Genomic DNA, 16066 nt, shown 5'->3' on the forward strand with positions numbered 1-16066 from the left:
TGTGTGTGTGTGTGTGTGTGTTTGTGTGTGTGTGTGTGTGTGTGTGTTTGTGTGCGTGTGTGTGTTGTTTTGTTTTGTTTGGAAGCAGAGTCTCACTCTGTTGCCCAAGCTGGAATGCAGTGGAACCATCATAGCTCACGGCAACCTCCAACTCCTGGGCTCAAGCCACACTCCCGCTTCAGCCTCCCAAGTAGCTGGGACCACAGGCATGCAGCACCACACCCAATTTATTTACTTTTTGTAGAGATAGGGTCTCCCTGTGTTGCCCAGGCTGATCTCCAACTCCAGGCCTCAAGTGATCCTCCCGCCTTGGCTTCTCAAAGTGCTAGGATTACACATGTGGGCCACCATGCCAAATGGAGTTTTCACATTTATCATTGTACATGCAATTCCTGGGGAGGCCATCCCAGGCAGGACTCCACCCCCCAGGGCCCAGACTCACCCTGGCCAAGAGCAGCACATCAATGAAATCCAAGGTCTTCCCCTGCTTGGCCTTAAGCCAGGCCTCGGCCCCCTGCTGATGCAGTGCCCGCCGCCTTTCCTGGATGACTTCAGTGGTGAAGTGGTGAACCATGTCACAGGCCTGCCGGAACCTCCGCCCATCCGCTGTTCGGTAGTAAATGAAGTCGAGGTAGTGGTGCAAGCGATACTGGCGCCGGACAGCCAGAGCGCTCAACTCGATGATAGAAGAGATATAGTCACTCATCTTCCTGCCAGGGAGAAGGGGAGCCATGAGTGCAACTCATTCCTTTAGCATAGCACCGCCAGACCCATGGCTTGGCTAAAATAAGCCTCCTCTCCCCAGTGAGTAGACAACAAAGAGAAGCCCTGTATTAACTCTATTTTTTATTTTATTTTTTTAAGATAAGGTCTTGCTCTGTCACCTAGGCTGGAGTACAGTGGCACAATCGTAGCTCACTGCAGCCTCGAACTCATAAGCTCAAGTGATCCTCCAGCCTCAGCCTTCCAAAGTGCTTGGTTGTAGGCCTGAGCTACCACACCTGGTCCCAGGTATATTTTTAAACAGGCCCAAAGAGGGATAAGGACTTTATATAGGCATAGTGATTGCAGCATCCCTAAAACTAAATGGCTACACTCCTCAGCATGGGAGAAAATATTTGAAAATTATATATCTGATAAGGGATTAATTATTATAATTAATAAATTAAAATTTATTTTTAAATGGCCAATGGATCTGAATAGGCATTTCTCAAAAGACGACAGAAATGACCAACAAGCATGTGAAAAGATACTTAACAGAGTTGGCCACCAGAGACATGCAAATCAAAACCACAATGAGATACTACTTCCCCCCACTAAGAAGACTAGAATCAAAACTTGTAATAACAAGTGTTGGACTTCACTCCAGCCTGGGCAACAGAGCAAGACCCTATCTCTAAAAAGCAAACAAACAACAACAAAAAACAAGTGTTAGACTATGGAGAAATTGGAAATCTCACACATCACTGGTTGGGGGAGCAAAATGGCATAAACACTTTGTACTATGTTGAAACCCACTGAAATAAAGCTTAGCAGTTCCTCAAAAGGTTTAAAATGGAATTACCATATGACCCAGCAATTCTGCTCCTAGGTGTATAGTCAAGAGAATTAAAAATATATTTTCACACAAAACCTTATGCATCAATGTTAATAGCAGATTATTCATAATAGTCAAAAAGAGGAAACAGTGTCCATCGATGGATGACTGAATAAACAAAATGTGGTATTATATGGTAAATGGAATATTATTCACCAGTGAAAAGAAATAACCGATACGTGCTACAATATGGATGACCCTTTAAAACATTATGCTGGGTGAAACAAGCCAGACACAAAAGTCTGTATGATTCCATCTGTGAGAAATATCCGTAACAGGCAAATCTATAGAGACTGAAAGTAGATTAGTGATTACCTAGACCTGAAGGAGAAAGGGAAGGGGAAGGATTGCTAAAGTGTATAAAGTTTCTTGGGGTGGGAGAGGGTTGATGAAAATATTCTAAAATCTATTGTAGTAATTGTTGCACAACTCTGAATATACTAAAAGCAATTCAAGTGTATTCTTTAAATGAGTAAATTGCATAGTATGAGAATTGTATCTCAATAAAGCTATTATTTAAAAAAACTAAAGGGTGAAGCCGGCTTGCAGGGAGCTGTACTCAGTCCTGAAGTGAATTTGTTTTCATGCACTTATTGCAGTCTGTCGTTTTCTTGTTTATTTACTTGTTCATGGTTACTGCCTCTCTTCCCACTAAAATGGGAGTTCTAGAAAAGCAACATCTTGTCTTGCTTGTTGACTATGGTGTTCCCAGCACCTAGTTCAGGGCTGGCACATAGTAGGCACTCAGTGAATATTTCTTGGATGAATTAATTATTTAATTTCTAAGGCCATCTTGAATTATTTAATTACTAAGACTATCTTTGCCTTATCCAACTGGAACATGCCTTTATAATGTCTAAAGTAACAAAGACATTCGTTTGTTGTTGAGAACCAACTATGTGTTGCAAGCTTTGTATTAATTATCTCCCTCATTCCTTATGTCCCCACTTAGACTATAAACTTCACAGAACTGTGACTGTTTGTTGTTCACCACCCTGTCCTCAACAGCAATAGCACGGTGCCAAAGCACATAGTAGGTACACAATGAATATTTGATGGATGAATGAATAAACCAGGGCATTGGTTATTTGATTCATTTACTCAACAAATATTCTCTGAGTATCGACTATGTGCCAGGGTAGTGCTGCATCATTTTATCCTTAAAGCATCTCTCAGAGAGTAAGAGATGGTCATCTTTGTTTTACAAACAAGGAAACTGAGCCTCAGAAAGTGGGAAGGACACTGTCCAAAGACCGCACACTCTTCATAGTGGAATGAAAAAATACTAACATTTACTAAGCACCTACTATGTACCAAGCCATTGACCCACATTATCTCATTTAATTCTCTCACAGTGAGTATGGGGAAGGAAGTACTATGTCCATTTTTTTATTAAAAACAAATAGTGAAGCTCAGAAAGATGGTCACTTTCCTGGAACCACATGACCCATCAGTAGCGGGGCTCCCATAGGCCAGAGTGGTCTAACACCTGGGAGTTCCCTTTCTCCTGCCACCGTCTTGCCCCTAGAGCAGTTGGCTCCATCTTCCCAAGAAGAGTCACACTCACTCTTGGCAGTTGCTGTTGTAGCTGAAGACACATTTCTGAAGACTGTCCAGGGTCATGAGGCTGACATGCTCAAACATATCAAGGGAGACCACTGGGCCCTCTGCCAGACGCCGCCATTTAGCCTGCAAGAGAGATTCATGGTGAATACTCATGGAAACCACAGATGGGGAGTCAGCTTGACAAGGACCCGCTGCATTTTCACCACAGCTCATTTTACAGATAAAGTAAGTGAGGCCTCCTGATGTCACATGCCTTGCCCAAGCAGGAGCTGGAGCCTGGACCAGCCTCACTCCCAAGACACCCTCTTCCCACAAAGCCTTAGGACTCACATGCATAGTGTCAGCGCACTGGTTGAAGATCTTCATGTAAGGCTTCAAGATGTCAAAGTGGAAGGCCGGTGTCAGCAGGCGGCGGTGCCGGCTCCACTTGTCACCTCTGCTGAGCAGCAGCCCATCCCCTGGGCCCAGAATACTGAGGTTAGGGGCCTCTCCTGTTACTCTGAAACCCTCCAAGGAACCCCATGCTCTTCCCTCTCTTCTCTGAAGCCCCAGCCTCAGCCTACCCACTTGGCACTCACCTAGCCAAGGTTTTAGGAAGCCATAGAAGAGGTCATCCTTGGGGGCGATGGCAGCTGTGGAGGGCAAAGGGGCAATGATGACTTAAAACAGAGTTTTTGTTTGTTTTGTTGTTGTTTTTGAGATGGAGTCTTGCTCTGTCACCCAGGATGGAGTGCAGTGGTGCGATCTCCACTCACTGCAACCTCTGCCTCCCAGGTTCAAGCAATTCTCCTGCCTCAGTAATCCTGAGTAGCTGGGACTACAGGTGCCCACCATCATACCCGGCTAATTTTTTTGTATTTTCAGTAGAAATGGGGCTTCACCATGTTGGCCAGGCTGGTCTCGAACTCCTAACCTCAAGTGACCCACCTGCCTTGGCCTCCCAAAGTGCTAGGATTATAAGCATGAGCCACCATGCCAGGCCTCAAAACCGAGTTCTAACCTTGACCTTGCTTATGACTTCCTTAGGCCTCCTCACTGGGCTCTGACCTCTCACAGCATTCCTCCAGTCCATCCTCCACACCTATCCAAGAAAGAGCCTCATAAAACACTGATCTGAACATCAGCCTCCCCTGCTCAAATACCTTCCAGGGCTCCCCATAGCCCTTGTAAAAAGTTCAGGCTCAGCCTAGCATTGAAACCCTATTCCATCTGGCCCTTCCATGCCTCTCCTAACTCATCCTTCAACATACACCAGATAACCCTATTCTCATACATGCTGTGGATCACCTCTGAACCTTTGGCCAGGCTGAGCTGTCTATCCAGAATGGCCTTCTTTACCTGAGTCTTCCCCTAACCCACCCCCTTTTTTTCTCCAGCTCAGGCCATCTGAATCACACCTCCTGTGCTCCTCACCCTCTCCAGTGTGTCCCTCATGCGGGCCCCAGGAGAATCTCATCTGACTATCAGATCTGACTATGCCCCTTCCTGCTCACCACCCATCACCCTCACATACCAGCCCATTTTCAAAGCCCTGAATGATTTGCCTTTTTCAGCTCTCTCTCAAGATACCTCTGTCTTGCACCCTCCATTCAACATCACAGAACTAACACAATAGAACTTTTTTTTTGAGATGGGGTCTTGCTCTGTCACCCACGCTGGGGGTGTGTGGCACAATCAGAGCTCACTGCTGTCTCCAGTTCCTGGACTCAAGCGATCCTCCCACCTCAGCCTCCCGAGTAGCTGGGACTACAGGCATACACCACCACGCGTGGCTAAGTTTTTAATGTTTTGTATAGACAGGGTCTCGCCATGTTGCCTAGGCTAGTCTTAAACTCCTGAGCTCCAGCGATCCTCCAAGTTCAGCATCCCGAAGTGCTGAGATTACAGGCTTGAGCCGCCATGCCCAGCCACACCACAGAACTCTTCTCAACTCCTCAAAAAAGGCGTGCTCTCTCACTCTGAGACTTTCTACCGGTTGCTGCCTCGGCCCCAAACACTCTTCCCTCATCCTGTGGTCTCAACTTGAATGTTTGTCCCCAGCCCTGACCCAGCAGTCACTCTGGACTGTATCCACCCAGTTACAAGCCCCTTAACAGGAGGGTTCATGATGGCCACTGATATATTGATATGAAATAAATTTTTATTAAAGGAATAAATAAGTCGATTAAAAGATGGATGAATGAAAGAGTAAATGGGTGGATGGATGAGTAGATGGACAGATGAGTACATGGATGGATGGATGAATAGCAGATGGATAGGTGGTGGGTGGGTGGGTGGATGAATGGATGGATAGATGGTGGATGGGTGGATGGTGGATAGGTGAGTGGATGGATGAATAACTAATGGATAGATAGTGAGTGGGTAGATGGATGGATGAATGAGTTGGTAGGCGGATGGTGGATGGATGAGTAGGTGGATGAATGAATGAGTGGATAAATGGATGAGTGGATGGATGGATGGATGGGTGGATAGATGAATGGATGGATGAATGGATGGATGGATGGATGAGTTGATGGGTGGATGGTGGATGGTTGAGCAGGTGGATGAATGAATGAGTGGATAAATGGATAAGTGGATGGATGGATGGATGGGTGGGTAGATGAATGGATGGATGAATGGATGGATGGATGGATGGATGGATGGATGGATGAGTTGATGGGTGGATGGTGGATAGATGAGTGGATGGATTAATAATGAATGGATAGATGGTGGGTGGGTAGATGGATGGATGAATGGATGGATGATGGATGGATGGATGAGTTGATCGGTGGATGGTGGATGGATGAGCGGGTGGATGAATGAATGAGTGGATAAATGGATGAGTGGATGGATGGGTGGATAGATGAATGGATAGATGAATGGATGGATGATAGATGGATGGATGGATAGATGAGTTGATGGGTGGATGGTGGATGGATGAGCAGGTGGATGAATGAATGAGTGGATAAATGGATGAGTTGATGGGTGGGTGGTGGATGGATGAGCAGGTGGATGAATTAATTAGTGGATAAATGGATGTGTGAATGGATGGATGGATGGATACTTCTATGTACTGAACAGATATGGGGCTGAATGAGCAGAGGCCCAGGAAGAAAACACCTGAAATTCGAGTAGTATCACTTTTACCTGAATGTGACTCAGCCACCTACACAGACACACTCCCTGGGAATTGGCCAATTGCATGCACCGTCATCTATCCACTCATCCCCCTATTCAGTATACCTCTTCTGCTGCCTTTCTGTGCCCAACCCACACTGGGTGATGCTGGGGACCCACTGATGGCTCAGATCTATGCCCTCCCTGGAAGAGCTCCTGAGTGGGGCAGGAAAGGAAAGCAGAGGCATGCCATGCAATTACCAAGAAGGTAGAAGTGTGCTAGGTGCCAAGGAAGGCTCAGAAAGAGGGCTGTTGGAAGTCAGGGCAGGCTTCCTGGAGGAGGCAGCATTGAAGAGGAAAGTGAAAGTCTAGTCCCTCCTCTCTTCTCTGGGCTCTGGACTCCAAGATAGGCTCCACAGAAGTCTTTCTGACACCCAGATCTGGTCAACAGCTGCCTTGTTCAAATACCTCCCATGGCTCCCTATCACTCCAGGATAAAGTACAAGTTCATTCACTTTGCAGTCCAGTTCCTGCTTAACTGACAGTCTCATTTCCTATTCCTCCCAACACATCACCTTCACTCCAGCCACCCTAGGTCACCTGAATTCCCCTGGAATTTTCACACATCTACATCAATGCACTGATAGGACCTTCCATCTGGGACTCCTTATCTGGCAAACTCCTAGGCATCCTTCAAGGCCCCACTTCACGGACACCTCCTCCAGGAAGCCTTCTCCAAACTCCCTTCTCAGCTGAACCATTGCCCTCTCATCCTCAGGTTCCTTCTCCACTCCAACCCTGACCTCTCAATGCCAGGAAAGTCTGTATCCACGTTCCTCATCAGTTTCCCCCTCCAGCAAAAAGGAGATGGTAGGCCAGGTGCCATGATTCACACCTGCAGTCCCAGCACTTTGGGAGGCTAAAGCAGGAGGATCACTTGAGCCCAGAAGTTCAAGACCAGCCTGGGCAACACAGCAAGACTGTCTCTAGAAAAATGTTTTTTAAAAAGAAAAAAAGAGGGGGAGGTGGTCATGCCTACCATGGATGAGACAGTGTATGAAATGCTCCTACATGGTTCCAGCAAGGAGAAGCTCATGCTCAGAAAGATTCATAGCACTGTGTTTGAGACCTGGGGTTCTGGGCCAGCCAGGTCTGGGTTCAAATCCCAGCACTGCCACTAACTAGATATGTAAGCCTGGACATATTACCACTGCCAAAGGTGAAAATAGAACAATCTTTCCTCATGGCATCCCAACAAACTCCTGTGTTTCTGGCTCATAGTAGGTGCTCATTAAACACATGTATACGTAAATAAATAATTGACCAACTGTTGGCTATTTTTATGACTATGATTAAAATGATTATTTATTGGCATCAAGAACTTGTGAGATAAATAGTTGAGTTTCCTGTTCGTAGAAAATTAATGCACACCTGCTGTGGAAAACAGCAAGGTGGTTTCTTAAAAAGTTAAGTACAGCATTACCATATGACTTGTCAATTCTATTTCTAGGTATCTACCAAGAGAGAAACGAAAACATGTGTCAACCCCAGAACTTGAACACATATGTCCATAGTAGCATGATTTACAACAGCCAAAATGTAGATACAACCCAAGTGTCCATCGACAGATGAATGGATAAGCAAAAAAAAATCCATACAATGAAATGAATTCATCCCTAACGACCAACCTGGACAACACAGCAAGAACTCATCTCTACAAAAATAAAAATAAAAATTAGCTGTGCATGGTGGTGCATGCCTGCAGTTCCAGCTGCTCAAGAGACTGAGGCAGGAGGAGGATCGCTTGAGCCCAGGACTTCAAGGCTGCAATGAGTTATGACTATGCCACTGCACCCCAGCCTCTAGGTGACAGGGTGAAACCCAGTATCAAAAAAAAAAAAAAGAAACAAAGAAAGAAAGAAACTGATTCATGCTACAACGTGAATGAACTTCAACAACACAACATTATACTGAGTAAAAAAAAAAGACACAAAAGGTCACACTTTATATGATTCCCTCTCTATGATGTACTCCGAATAAAAATCCACAGAGACAGAGAGCAGATTCAAGGTTACCAGGGGACGGGAGGAGGAGGGAAATGGGAAATGATTACTCAATGGGTACAGAGTTTTTTATGGGGTGATGAAAAATTTTGAAACTGGAGAATGCTGGTGGTTACCCAATATGGTGAATACACTAAATACCACTGATTGTTCACTTGTAAATGGTTAATTGTATGTTACATGAATTTTACCTCCGTTAAAAAAAGATTATGTGAAAGCAAGCTATAATTATATGCCCATATATCATGATGTTTTCTATAAAGCATGTTTACCTACCTTCTCTCATTAAAATTTCCTAGACCAAAGGCCTATAAGATGATGGGGAAACGGAGGCTCCAACAGGAGCTGGGCCCACCTCTCGGCTCAAGGGCTGTGCACCTCCAAGCTCGGAGCAGCAAGCTACTCCCAGGTGTGGCCCCACGAGGTCCTGGTCAGGGGTGGAGTCCGTGACTGGAGCTTGATCTGTGTCATTGCAGGCAGGGGCAGCCTGGGGCCAAGAGGCCTCACTCCAGGCTGACTCACAGCCCCACCCTCTCCATCCTGGAGTTCCCTATCTGGCTTCTCTGGTGGAGGACACAGAACATTCCCTGCCTCGCCCAAAGGAGGGGAGGGCAAGAGGCTTAAGCATCTACTACTTGCCAGCCCCTACTCCTTTGTCTGTTTGGAGTCTCAGAACCAGGCAGGATGGTGCTGCCCTGAGGGGGAGGAGGAGGGACAAGGAAGGAGAAAGAAGAAAAAGAGAGGCCAGGCCTCCTAGCTCTTGCCTGTAATCCCAGCACTTTGAGAGGCTGAGGCGGGAGGATCACTTGAGGTCAGGAGTTCAAGACCAGCCTGGCCAATATGGTGAAACCCTGTCTCTACTAAAAAATCATCATCATAATAATAATACAAAAATTATCCAGGTGTGGTGGCGCACACCCATAGTCCCAGCCACTTGGCAGGCTATGGCAGGAGAATCGCTTGAACCCGAGAGGCAGAGGTTGCAGTGAGCTGAGATCACGCCACTGCACTACAGCCTGGGTGACAGGGCGAGACTATCTCAAAAAAAGAAAAGAAAAAGAGGAAGGAGGACGGGGGAAGAGGAGGAGTAAAGAGAGGAATAGAAGGAGGAGGAGGAGGAGAGGGAGGAAAAGGAAGGGAAAGAGGAAAAGAGAAAGAAAAAAATATATTTAAAAGGCAGAAGAAGAAAAACCCTTATTAGTACCTATCCACATTATTTTTAGCTTTTTAAAAATTTTTTAGACACAGAATTTCACTCTGTTGCCCATGCTGGATGCAATGGCACAATCATAGCTCACTGCAGGCTCAGCCTCTTGGGCTCAAGCAATCCTCCCACCTCAGCCTCCTGAGTAGCTGGGACTACAGGCACATACCACCACATCTGGCTAATTTTTTAAATTTTTTGTAGAGACAGGGTCTTGCTCTGTCACTCAGGCTGGTCTTGAACTCCTGGATTCAAGTGATCCTCCTGCTGTGGCCTCCCAAAGCGCTGAGATTTCGGAAATGAGACACTGCACATGGCCTCTTATCCACATTATATTATTCAGCCTTCACAACGGCACTCATTTCACAGATCAAAAACTGAGACCCAGAGAGGCTAGCTAAATGGCTGGGGTCTCACAGTAAGCATGTGCCAAAGCCAGACTCTGAAGCCAACCCACCTCAGTCCTGGCCCAGGGCTCTTCCCACAAGTTGGGACTCATTCCTCGGAAAAGCCACTTCTCCCTTCCAAGGTCTAGATTTTCCCCTTATTCCATGGGGACCGTCATCCCTTCACAAATGTATTAATGGGGGACAAAGAGGCATTGAGAGGGAATAACTGGGGAAGTGGAGGATGGCAGCTTCTTCTTTCACAGCTCCTGGGTGGCAGCCCTGGAGATGGTGCTCAGATGTGTGTTTGTAGAGATAAAGCTGGGTCCAGAGATCCTAATATTCCTGGAACCCGCCCATCCCACTTTTTTTTTTTTTTTTTTTTTTTTTTTAAGAGACAAAGTCGCTCTGTCACCCAGGCTGGAGTGCAGGGTGCAATCACAGCTCACTGCGGCCTCCAGCTGCTGGGATCAAGCAATCTTCTCACCTCAGACTCCTCAGTAGCTGGAACTACAGGCATGCACCACCACACCCGGCTAATATTTTTTAAATGTTTTTGTACAGATGTGGTCTTGCTAGATTACCCAGGCTGGTCTTAAGCTCCTGGGCTCAAGTGATCCTCCCATCTCAGCCACCCAAGTAGCTGGGACTACAGGTGCACATCATGGCCACCGGGTAATTTTTTTTTTTTTTTTTTTGAGAGATAGGGTCTTACTATGTTGCCCAGGCTAGTCTCAAACTCCTGGCCTCAAGCAACCCTCCTGCTTTGGCCTCCCAAAGTGCTGAGATTACAGGTGTGAGTCACCATGCGTGACCTACTGGAGCTCATTCATCAAATGTCCCCTGATGCCTCTGGAGGTGCCCAGATAATATGGTTTGGCTGTGTCCCCACCCAAATCTCATCTTGTAGTTCCCATAATCCCCATGTGTCATGGGAGGGACCCGGTGGAGGTAATTGAATCGTGGGAGCAGTTACCCCCATGCTGCTGTTCCCATGATAGTGAATGAGTTCTCACGAGATCTGATTAATTTATAAGGGGCTTTCCCGCCTCTTGTTGGCACTTCTTCCTGTCGCCATGTGAAGAAGGATGTGTTTGCTTCCCCTTCAACCATGATTGTAGGTTTCCTGAGGCCTCCCCAGCCCTGTGGAACTCTGAGTCAATTAAACCTCTTTCCTTTGTAAATTACCCTGTCTAGGGCAGACCTTTATAGCAGGGTGAGAACGCACGAATACACCACGTACACAAGGCATCACACTGAGAATCCAGAGCCCTGCTCATGAGGAAGATAGAGCTGGACAGAGACATACCAGGCCCAAAGGGTTAGGACTGAGAATGGGTCTGTCTGGGAAGTTAAAGGATTCCTGGAGGAGGCAGCCATTGGAGCTGGGTGTTGAAGGCTGAGCAAGAGCTTGCCAAGCACACTTGGGAGTTTCACATCCCGGGATAGGTATGGACTGCACAAGGAAGAAGCAATTCTTCCACATCTCCCTCCCTGCCAGTCAGAGTCAGCCCGAGTGATGACAGCAGGCTGCAGGCTGAGTCACCAAGAGTGATGGCCACAATGAGAATGTAAGAATCAAATGATGGGAGTGCCATGGCCAGAGATCGGGCAACACTTACTTAACAAACCCATAAGGAACAACTGCCTATCGAAACATGCTTGGCTCTGACTGCCAGGTGGATGGACATTCCCTCAAAGTTCCTGGAACTCAGTCATTGTCACATCTTTGCCCATACTGTCCTCACAATCTGGCCTGCCATTCTTTGCTTTGGCAAACTCTTATTCATCCTTCAAAGCCCAATTCAAATGACCCTTCCTCTGGATATCCCACCTGCCTAGAATCTCAGGTAGGCTCTGGGAGTTGAGGACTCACCTATTGCTCTGAGGCCCAGCCAACCTACCTGAGGCTCCCAAAAGGGGCTTGATGTAATCAGGATGCACCAGAACCAACAGTGGCAGGACGGGTCCCATCCACACCAAGAGTACATGGTGCATGCGGTCCAGTACCTTCTTCTCATCTTGAAGGCCTGCCTCATTTGGAAGGTACTATAAGAGATAAGGGAGGAGCAATGAGGAGGTGTCCAGCCCCAGCTTCCCCCTGCCATCTCCTCTAGTCACGAAACAAGCCCAGTGGTGCTACGTGATGATTTCAGGCAGTTGGCTGCATCTCCCTGGGCCTCCATTTTCTCATCGGAAAAATGGGGAAGAACCAACTCTCCCTCTGAGGCCAATAGAAAGGATTCACAAAATAGCAAAGCAAGAGCCCCAGCATGGGCCTGACACATAGCTGATGTTCAATAACTAAAAATAGTGGCTGGGCATAAGGTCTCACACCTGTAATCCCAGCACTTTGGGAGGCTGAGACGAGTGGATCACCTGAGGTCAGGAGTTTGAGACAGGTCTGGCCAACATGACAAAACCCCATCTCTACTAAAAATACAAAAATTAGCTGGGCATGGTGGCAGGTGACTGTAATCCCAGCTACTCAGGAGGCTGAGACAGGAAAATCGCTTGAACCCTAGAGGAAGGCGGAGGTTGCAGTGAGCAGAGATTGTGCCATTGCACTCCAGCCTGGGTGACAAGAGCAAGACCCTGTCTCTTAAAAAATAAAAATAAGAGGCCGGGCGTGGTGGCTCACGCCTGTAATCCAAGCACTTTGGAAGCCAAGGCAGGCGGATCACCTGAGGTCAGGAATTCAAGACCAGCCTGACCAGCATGATGAAACCCCATCTTTAAATAATAAATAAATAAATAAATAAATAAAAATAAGGCTGGGCGAGGTAGCTCACACCTGTAATCCCAGCACTTTGGGAAGCCAAGGCAGGCAAATCACAAGGTCAGGAGATCAAGACCATCCTGGCTAACACGGTGAAATCCCGTCTCTACTAAAAAATACAAAAAAATTAGCCAGGCGTGGTGGCAGGTGCCTTAGTCCCAGCTACTCAGGAGGCTGAGGCAGAAGAATCACTTGAACCCGGGAGGCGGAGGTTACAGTGAGCCAAAATCATGCCACTGCACTCCAGCCCAGGTGACAGAGCGAGACTCTATCTCAAAAAAATAAATAAGTAAAAAATAAAAATAGTAATGATAGACACACAGATGGTCATGGCTGACATTTATCAAGTACTTGCTATGTGAGTAATAAGACGTTGCTGTTATGTTCACCACATACAGGTGTCTGTACTGTGTTGGTCCCTGTGGTGGAGACTTTTCATGTATTGGTACATTTACTTGGCACAGGAACCCTACGAGACCGTTGCTATTATTTTCCTCATTTTATTTTTGCTCAGCAAGGTCGAATGGCTTTTCTGAAGTTACAAGTTAAGTTGGTGGCTGCTCTGGCTTAGGCTCCCCCAGAATGAAGTCCTGAGACAAGGGTTCTAGGGCTGGTAGTTTATTTGGGGGGTGATCCCCAAAAACGTGGGTGGTGAAATGGGAAAAGAAGACAGCCAGTAAAGGATGACGTGTCAAGGAAGTTACCCCCAAGGGCAACCAGAGCTTGGTCCCACTGGGGAGCTGGGAGGACAGAGTAGCGCATTGCATCTCAGAGTCATCCCACCTGAGGGCGAGGGAGCTGGGGTATTTATGCACCAATACCCATCTGTCATTGGCTGAGGGTCACTCCTGGGGGCATTAATTCCCAAGTTCACAGAACCAACAGGACAGGTCCTGAGACTCTAGGCATGTATCACCACACCCGGCTAATTTTTAAATTTTTTGTAAGACTGGGTCTTCCTATGTTGCCCAAGCTGGCCTCAAACTCCCAAGCTCAAGCAGTTCTCCTGCCTTGGCCTCCCAACGTGCTGGGATTGACTGCAAAGGTGTGAGCCACTGTACCCAGCCTTTATTTCATTTGCAGAGTGAGCTCCAGCCACCAGAGAAAGCCCCTAAAATGCAGGAGCTGGCAGCTGGACGTCAGGCCACTGCATCCAAAAATGGGTTAAGAGGAATATGGGCAAGCTCTGGCATCATCTGCAAAGCTAGTGTCGGAACCCAGGCCACCTAGCTATAAAACCGCACGTCCTCAAACTGCTATATGAGGCAGGAAAGCTTCAGGCTCAACCTCAGACAAATCCAAGTTCAAACCCACCTTCGGCGACCGTGTTACCTTGGGCAAGCCACTTAACCTCTCTGTGCTCAAATCTATAAAAGTGTGAATCCATGAAATAGGACAGATCCATCCTCATTTCACAGGCCGTGAGAATTAGAGGAGAGCTCAGATACAAAGCAGGCTAACCCAGGGCCTAGCCAGCAATAAGGCTCAGCAATTGCCAAACGAGTAAACCAACAAATAACTCCTTTCTAGCAGCTGTGTCTCCTTCTCTGTCAGGCTCAGCCCTGATCGTGTCCACACCCAAGGCTCAATTGCAGCCTCACCCAGCCCCGTGGGCCTAGGAGCTGGGCTGGACGGACAGTGTCAAGGCTGGGTTTAGAGCTGGCCCCGGCCACCTCCTCCAGGCTCTAGAGCCTGGCCACACCCTTTAGGACAACCATCACATCTGGAGAGGGCTTTCTAGAGTAAGGGCACTGGACATGGGGCATGAAGAATGAGTAGAAGTTGATCTAGTAGAGGAGCCTATCTGGACAGAGGGTGCAGTTTGGGCAAAGGCCTTGGAGGTGAGAGCTTTGTTACAGGAGTGGGAAGTGATTTTATGGAGCTAGGAAGGGATGGTGAAGTAAGGGAGAAGGATAGAGGTTGGAGCCAAAAGAGCCTTGAACACCAGCCTTTCTCCGAATGGCAACAGGGAGCCATGGAGGGTGTGTGAGCAGGGTCAGGGATGTGGTTGGATGCAAGAATCCCTCTGGAGCCAGGATGGGAGATGGACTGAAGAGATGAAACTGAAGGTAGAAACTCAAGGAGGAGGCTGAACCGTAGACCAGCAGTAGAGGATAAGGCCTGAGTAGGGGTGGGGGATGGAAGAAATGAAGGAGAAAAGTCCAAAAAGAAAAGTCCAGCCTATTTCATCCAGAAAGTAGAGGCATCAGAGAGTAGAATTAAAAAAAAGGGAGGCCTGGCGCAGTGGCTCACCTGAGGTCAGGAGTTTGAGACCAGCCTGGCTAACATGGTGAAACCCCGTCTCTACTAAAAATACAAAAACTAGCTGGGCATTGGAGCATACACTTGCAGGCTTGCAGTCACAGCTACTTGGGAGGCTGAGGCAGGACAATCCCATGAGCCCAGGAGGTAGAGGCTGCAGTGAGCCATGATTGCACCACTGAACTCCAGCCTAGGTGACAGAGAAAGACCCTGTCTCTAAAAAAGACAAAAAAAAGGCCAGGCGCGGTGGCTCAAGCCTGTAATCCCAGCACTTTGGGAGGCCGAGGCGGGTGGATCACGAGGTCAAGAGATCGAGACCATCCTGGTCAACAAGGTGAAACCCCGTCTCTACTAAAAATACAAAAAATTAGCTGGGCATGGTGGCGCGTGCCTGTAATCCCAGCTACTCGGGAGGTTGAGGCAGGAGAATTGCCTGAACCCAGGAGGCGGAGGTTGCGGTGAGCCGAGATCGCGCCATTGCACTCCAGCCTGGGTAACAAGAGCGAAACTCCGTCTCAAAAAAAAAAAAAAAAAAAAAGAAGAGAGGAAAGGAAAGAAAAGTACAGCCTATCTCATCCAGAAACTAGAGGCAACAGAGGGTAGAACTAAAAGCAGGGAGGCTAGAGCTCGACAGCCTGGGTTTGAACTCCAGCTCTGCCACTTACAAGCTGTGTGACCTAGGGTCAGCTACTTAACCTCTCTGTGCCTCAGTAATCTTCCAAGCAAAATGGGGATAGTCATGGGACCTACTTCCTAGGATTGTCCAGAGAATGGAAGGAGTTAATATTTGCCTGGAAAAATAAATGGCACATATCTGCAAAATTAAAAAGGACTCAAGAGGCTGAGGCCAAAGGATCACTCGAGCTTAGGAGTTCGAGGCTGGCCTAGGCAACAGACTGAGACCCTGTCTCAAAAAAAAAAAAAAAAAAAAAAAAAAATCCATGCAATAAAAGGGTAAGAGTCCTGACCTGGGACCACAGCATTCAAGGGAGAAGAGTGGAACCACATTGGGAATAGGACGTGTTCCCCTCCCCACCTCCATCCCTACCCTGGGATTCCAAACTCCAGAGGTAAAGGAACCTGTTGCTGCAGTGATAACTCTAAAATTATAGA

At 47.4% G+C, this 16066-nt stretch overlaps 1 protein-coding gene across 3 annotated transcripts in view; it reads right to left on the minus strand.

Annotated features, from left to right (window-relative positions):
• Window positions 1-16066, minus strand: part of LOC116544934 (cytochrome P450 4F22) — a 47320-nt gene that overhangs the window by 13189 nt on the left and 18065 nt on the right. For all 3 annotated transcript variants that reach the window (XM_032271533.1, XM_032271532.1, XM_032271531.1), the window contains 5 exons: window positions 11817-11961; window positions 3742-3795; window positions 3494-3621; window positions 3165-3286; window positions 443-710 (listed from right to left, as the gene is read on the minus strand). In XM_032271533.1, the coding sequence (XP_032127424.1) occupies window positions 443-710; window positions 3165-3286; window positions 3494-3621; window positions 3742-3795; window positions 11817-11961 (717 nt within the window). The remainder of the gene's footprint in view (window positions 1-442; window positions 711-3164; window positions 3287-3493; window positions 3622-3741; window positions 3796-11816; window positions 11962-16066) is intronic.

The sequence above is a fragment of the Sapajus apella genome, unplaced genomic scaffold (assembly GCF_009761245.1).
Source record: "Sapajus apella isolate SASKATOON/1434 unplaced genomic scaffold, GSC_monkey_1.0 scaffold237, whole genome shotgun sequence".
In the NCBI taxonomy this organism is placed as follows: domain Eukaryota; kingdom Metazoa; phylum Chordata; class Mammalia; order Primates; family Cebidae; genus Sapajus; species Sapajus apella.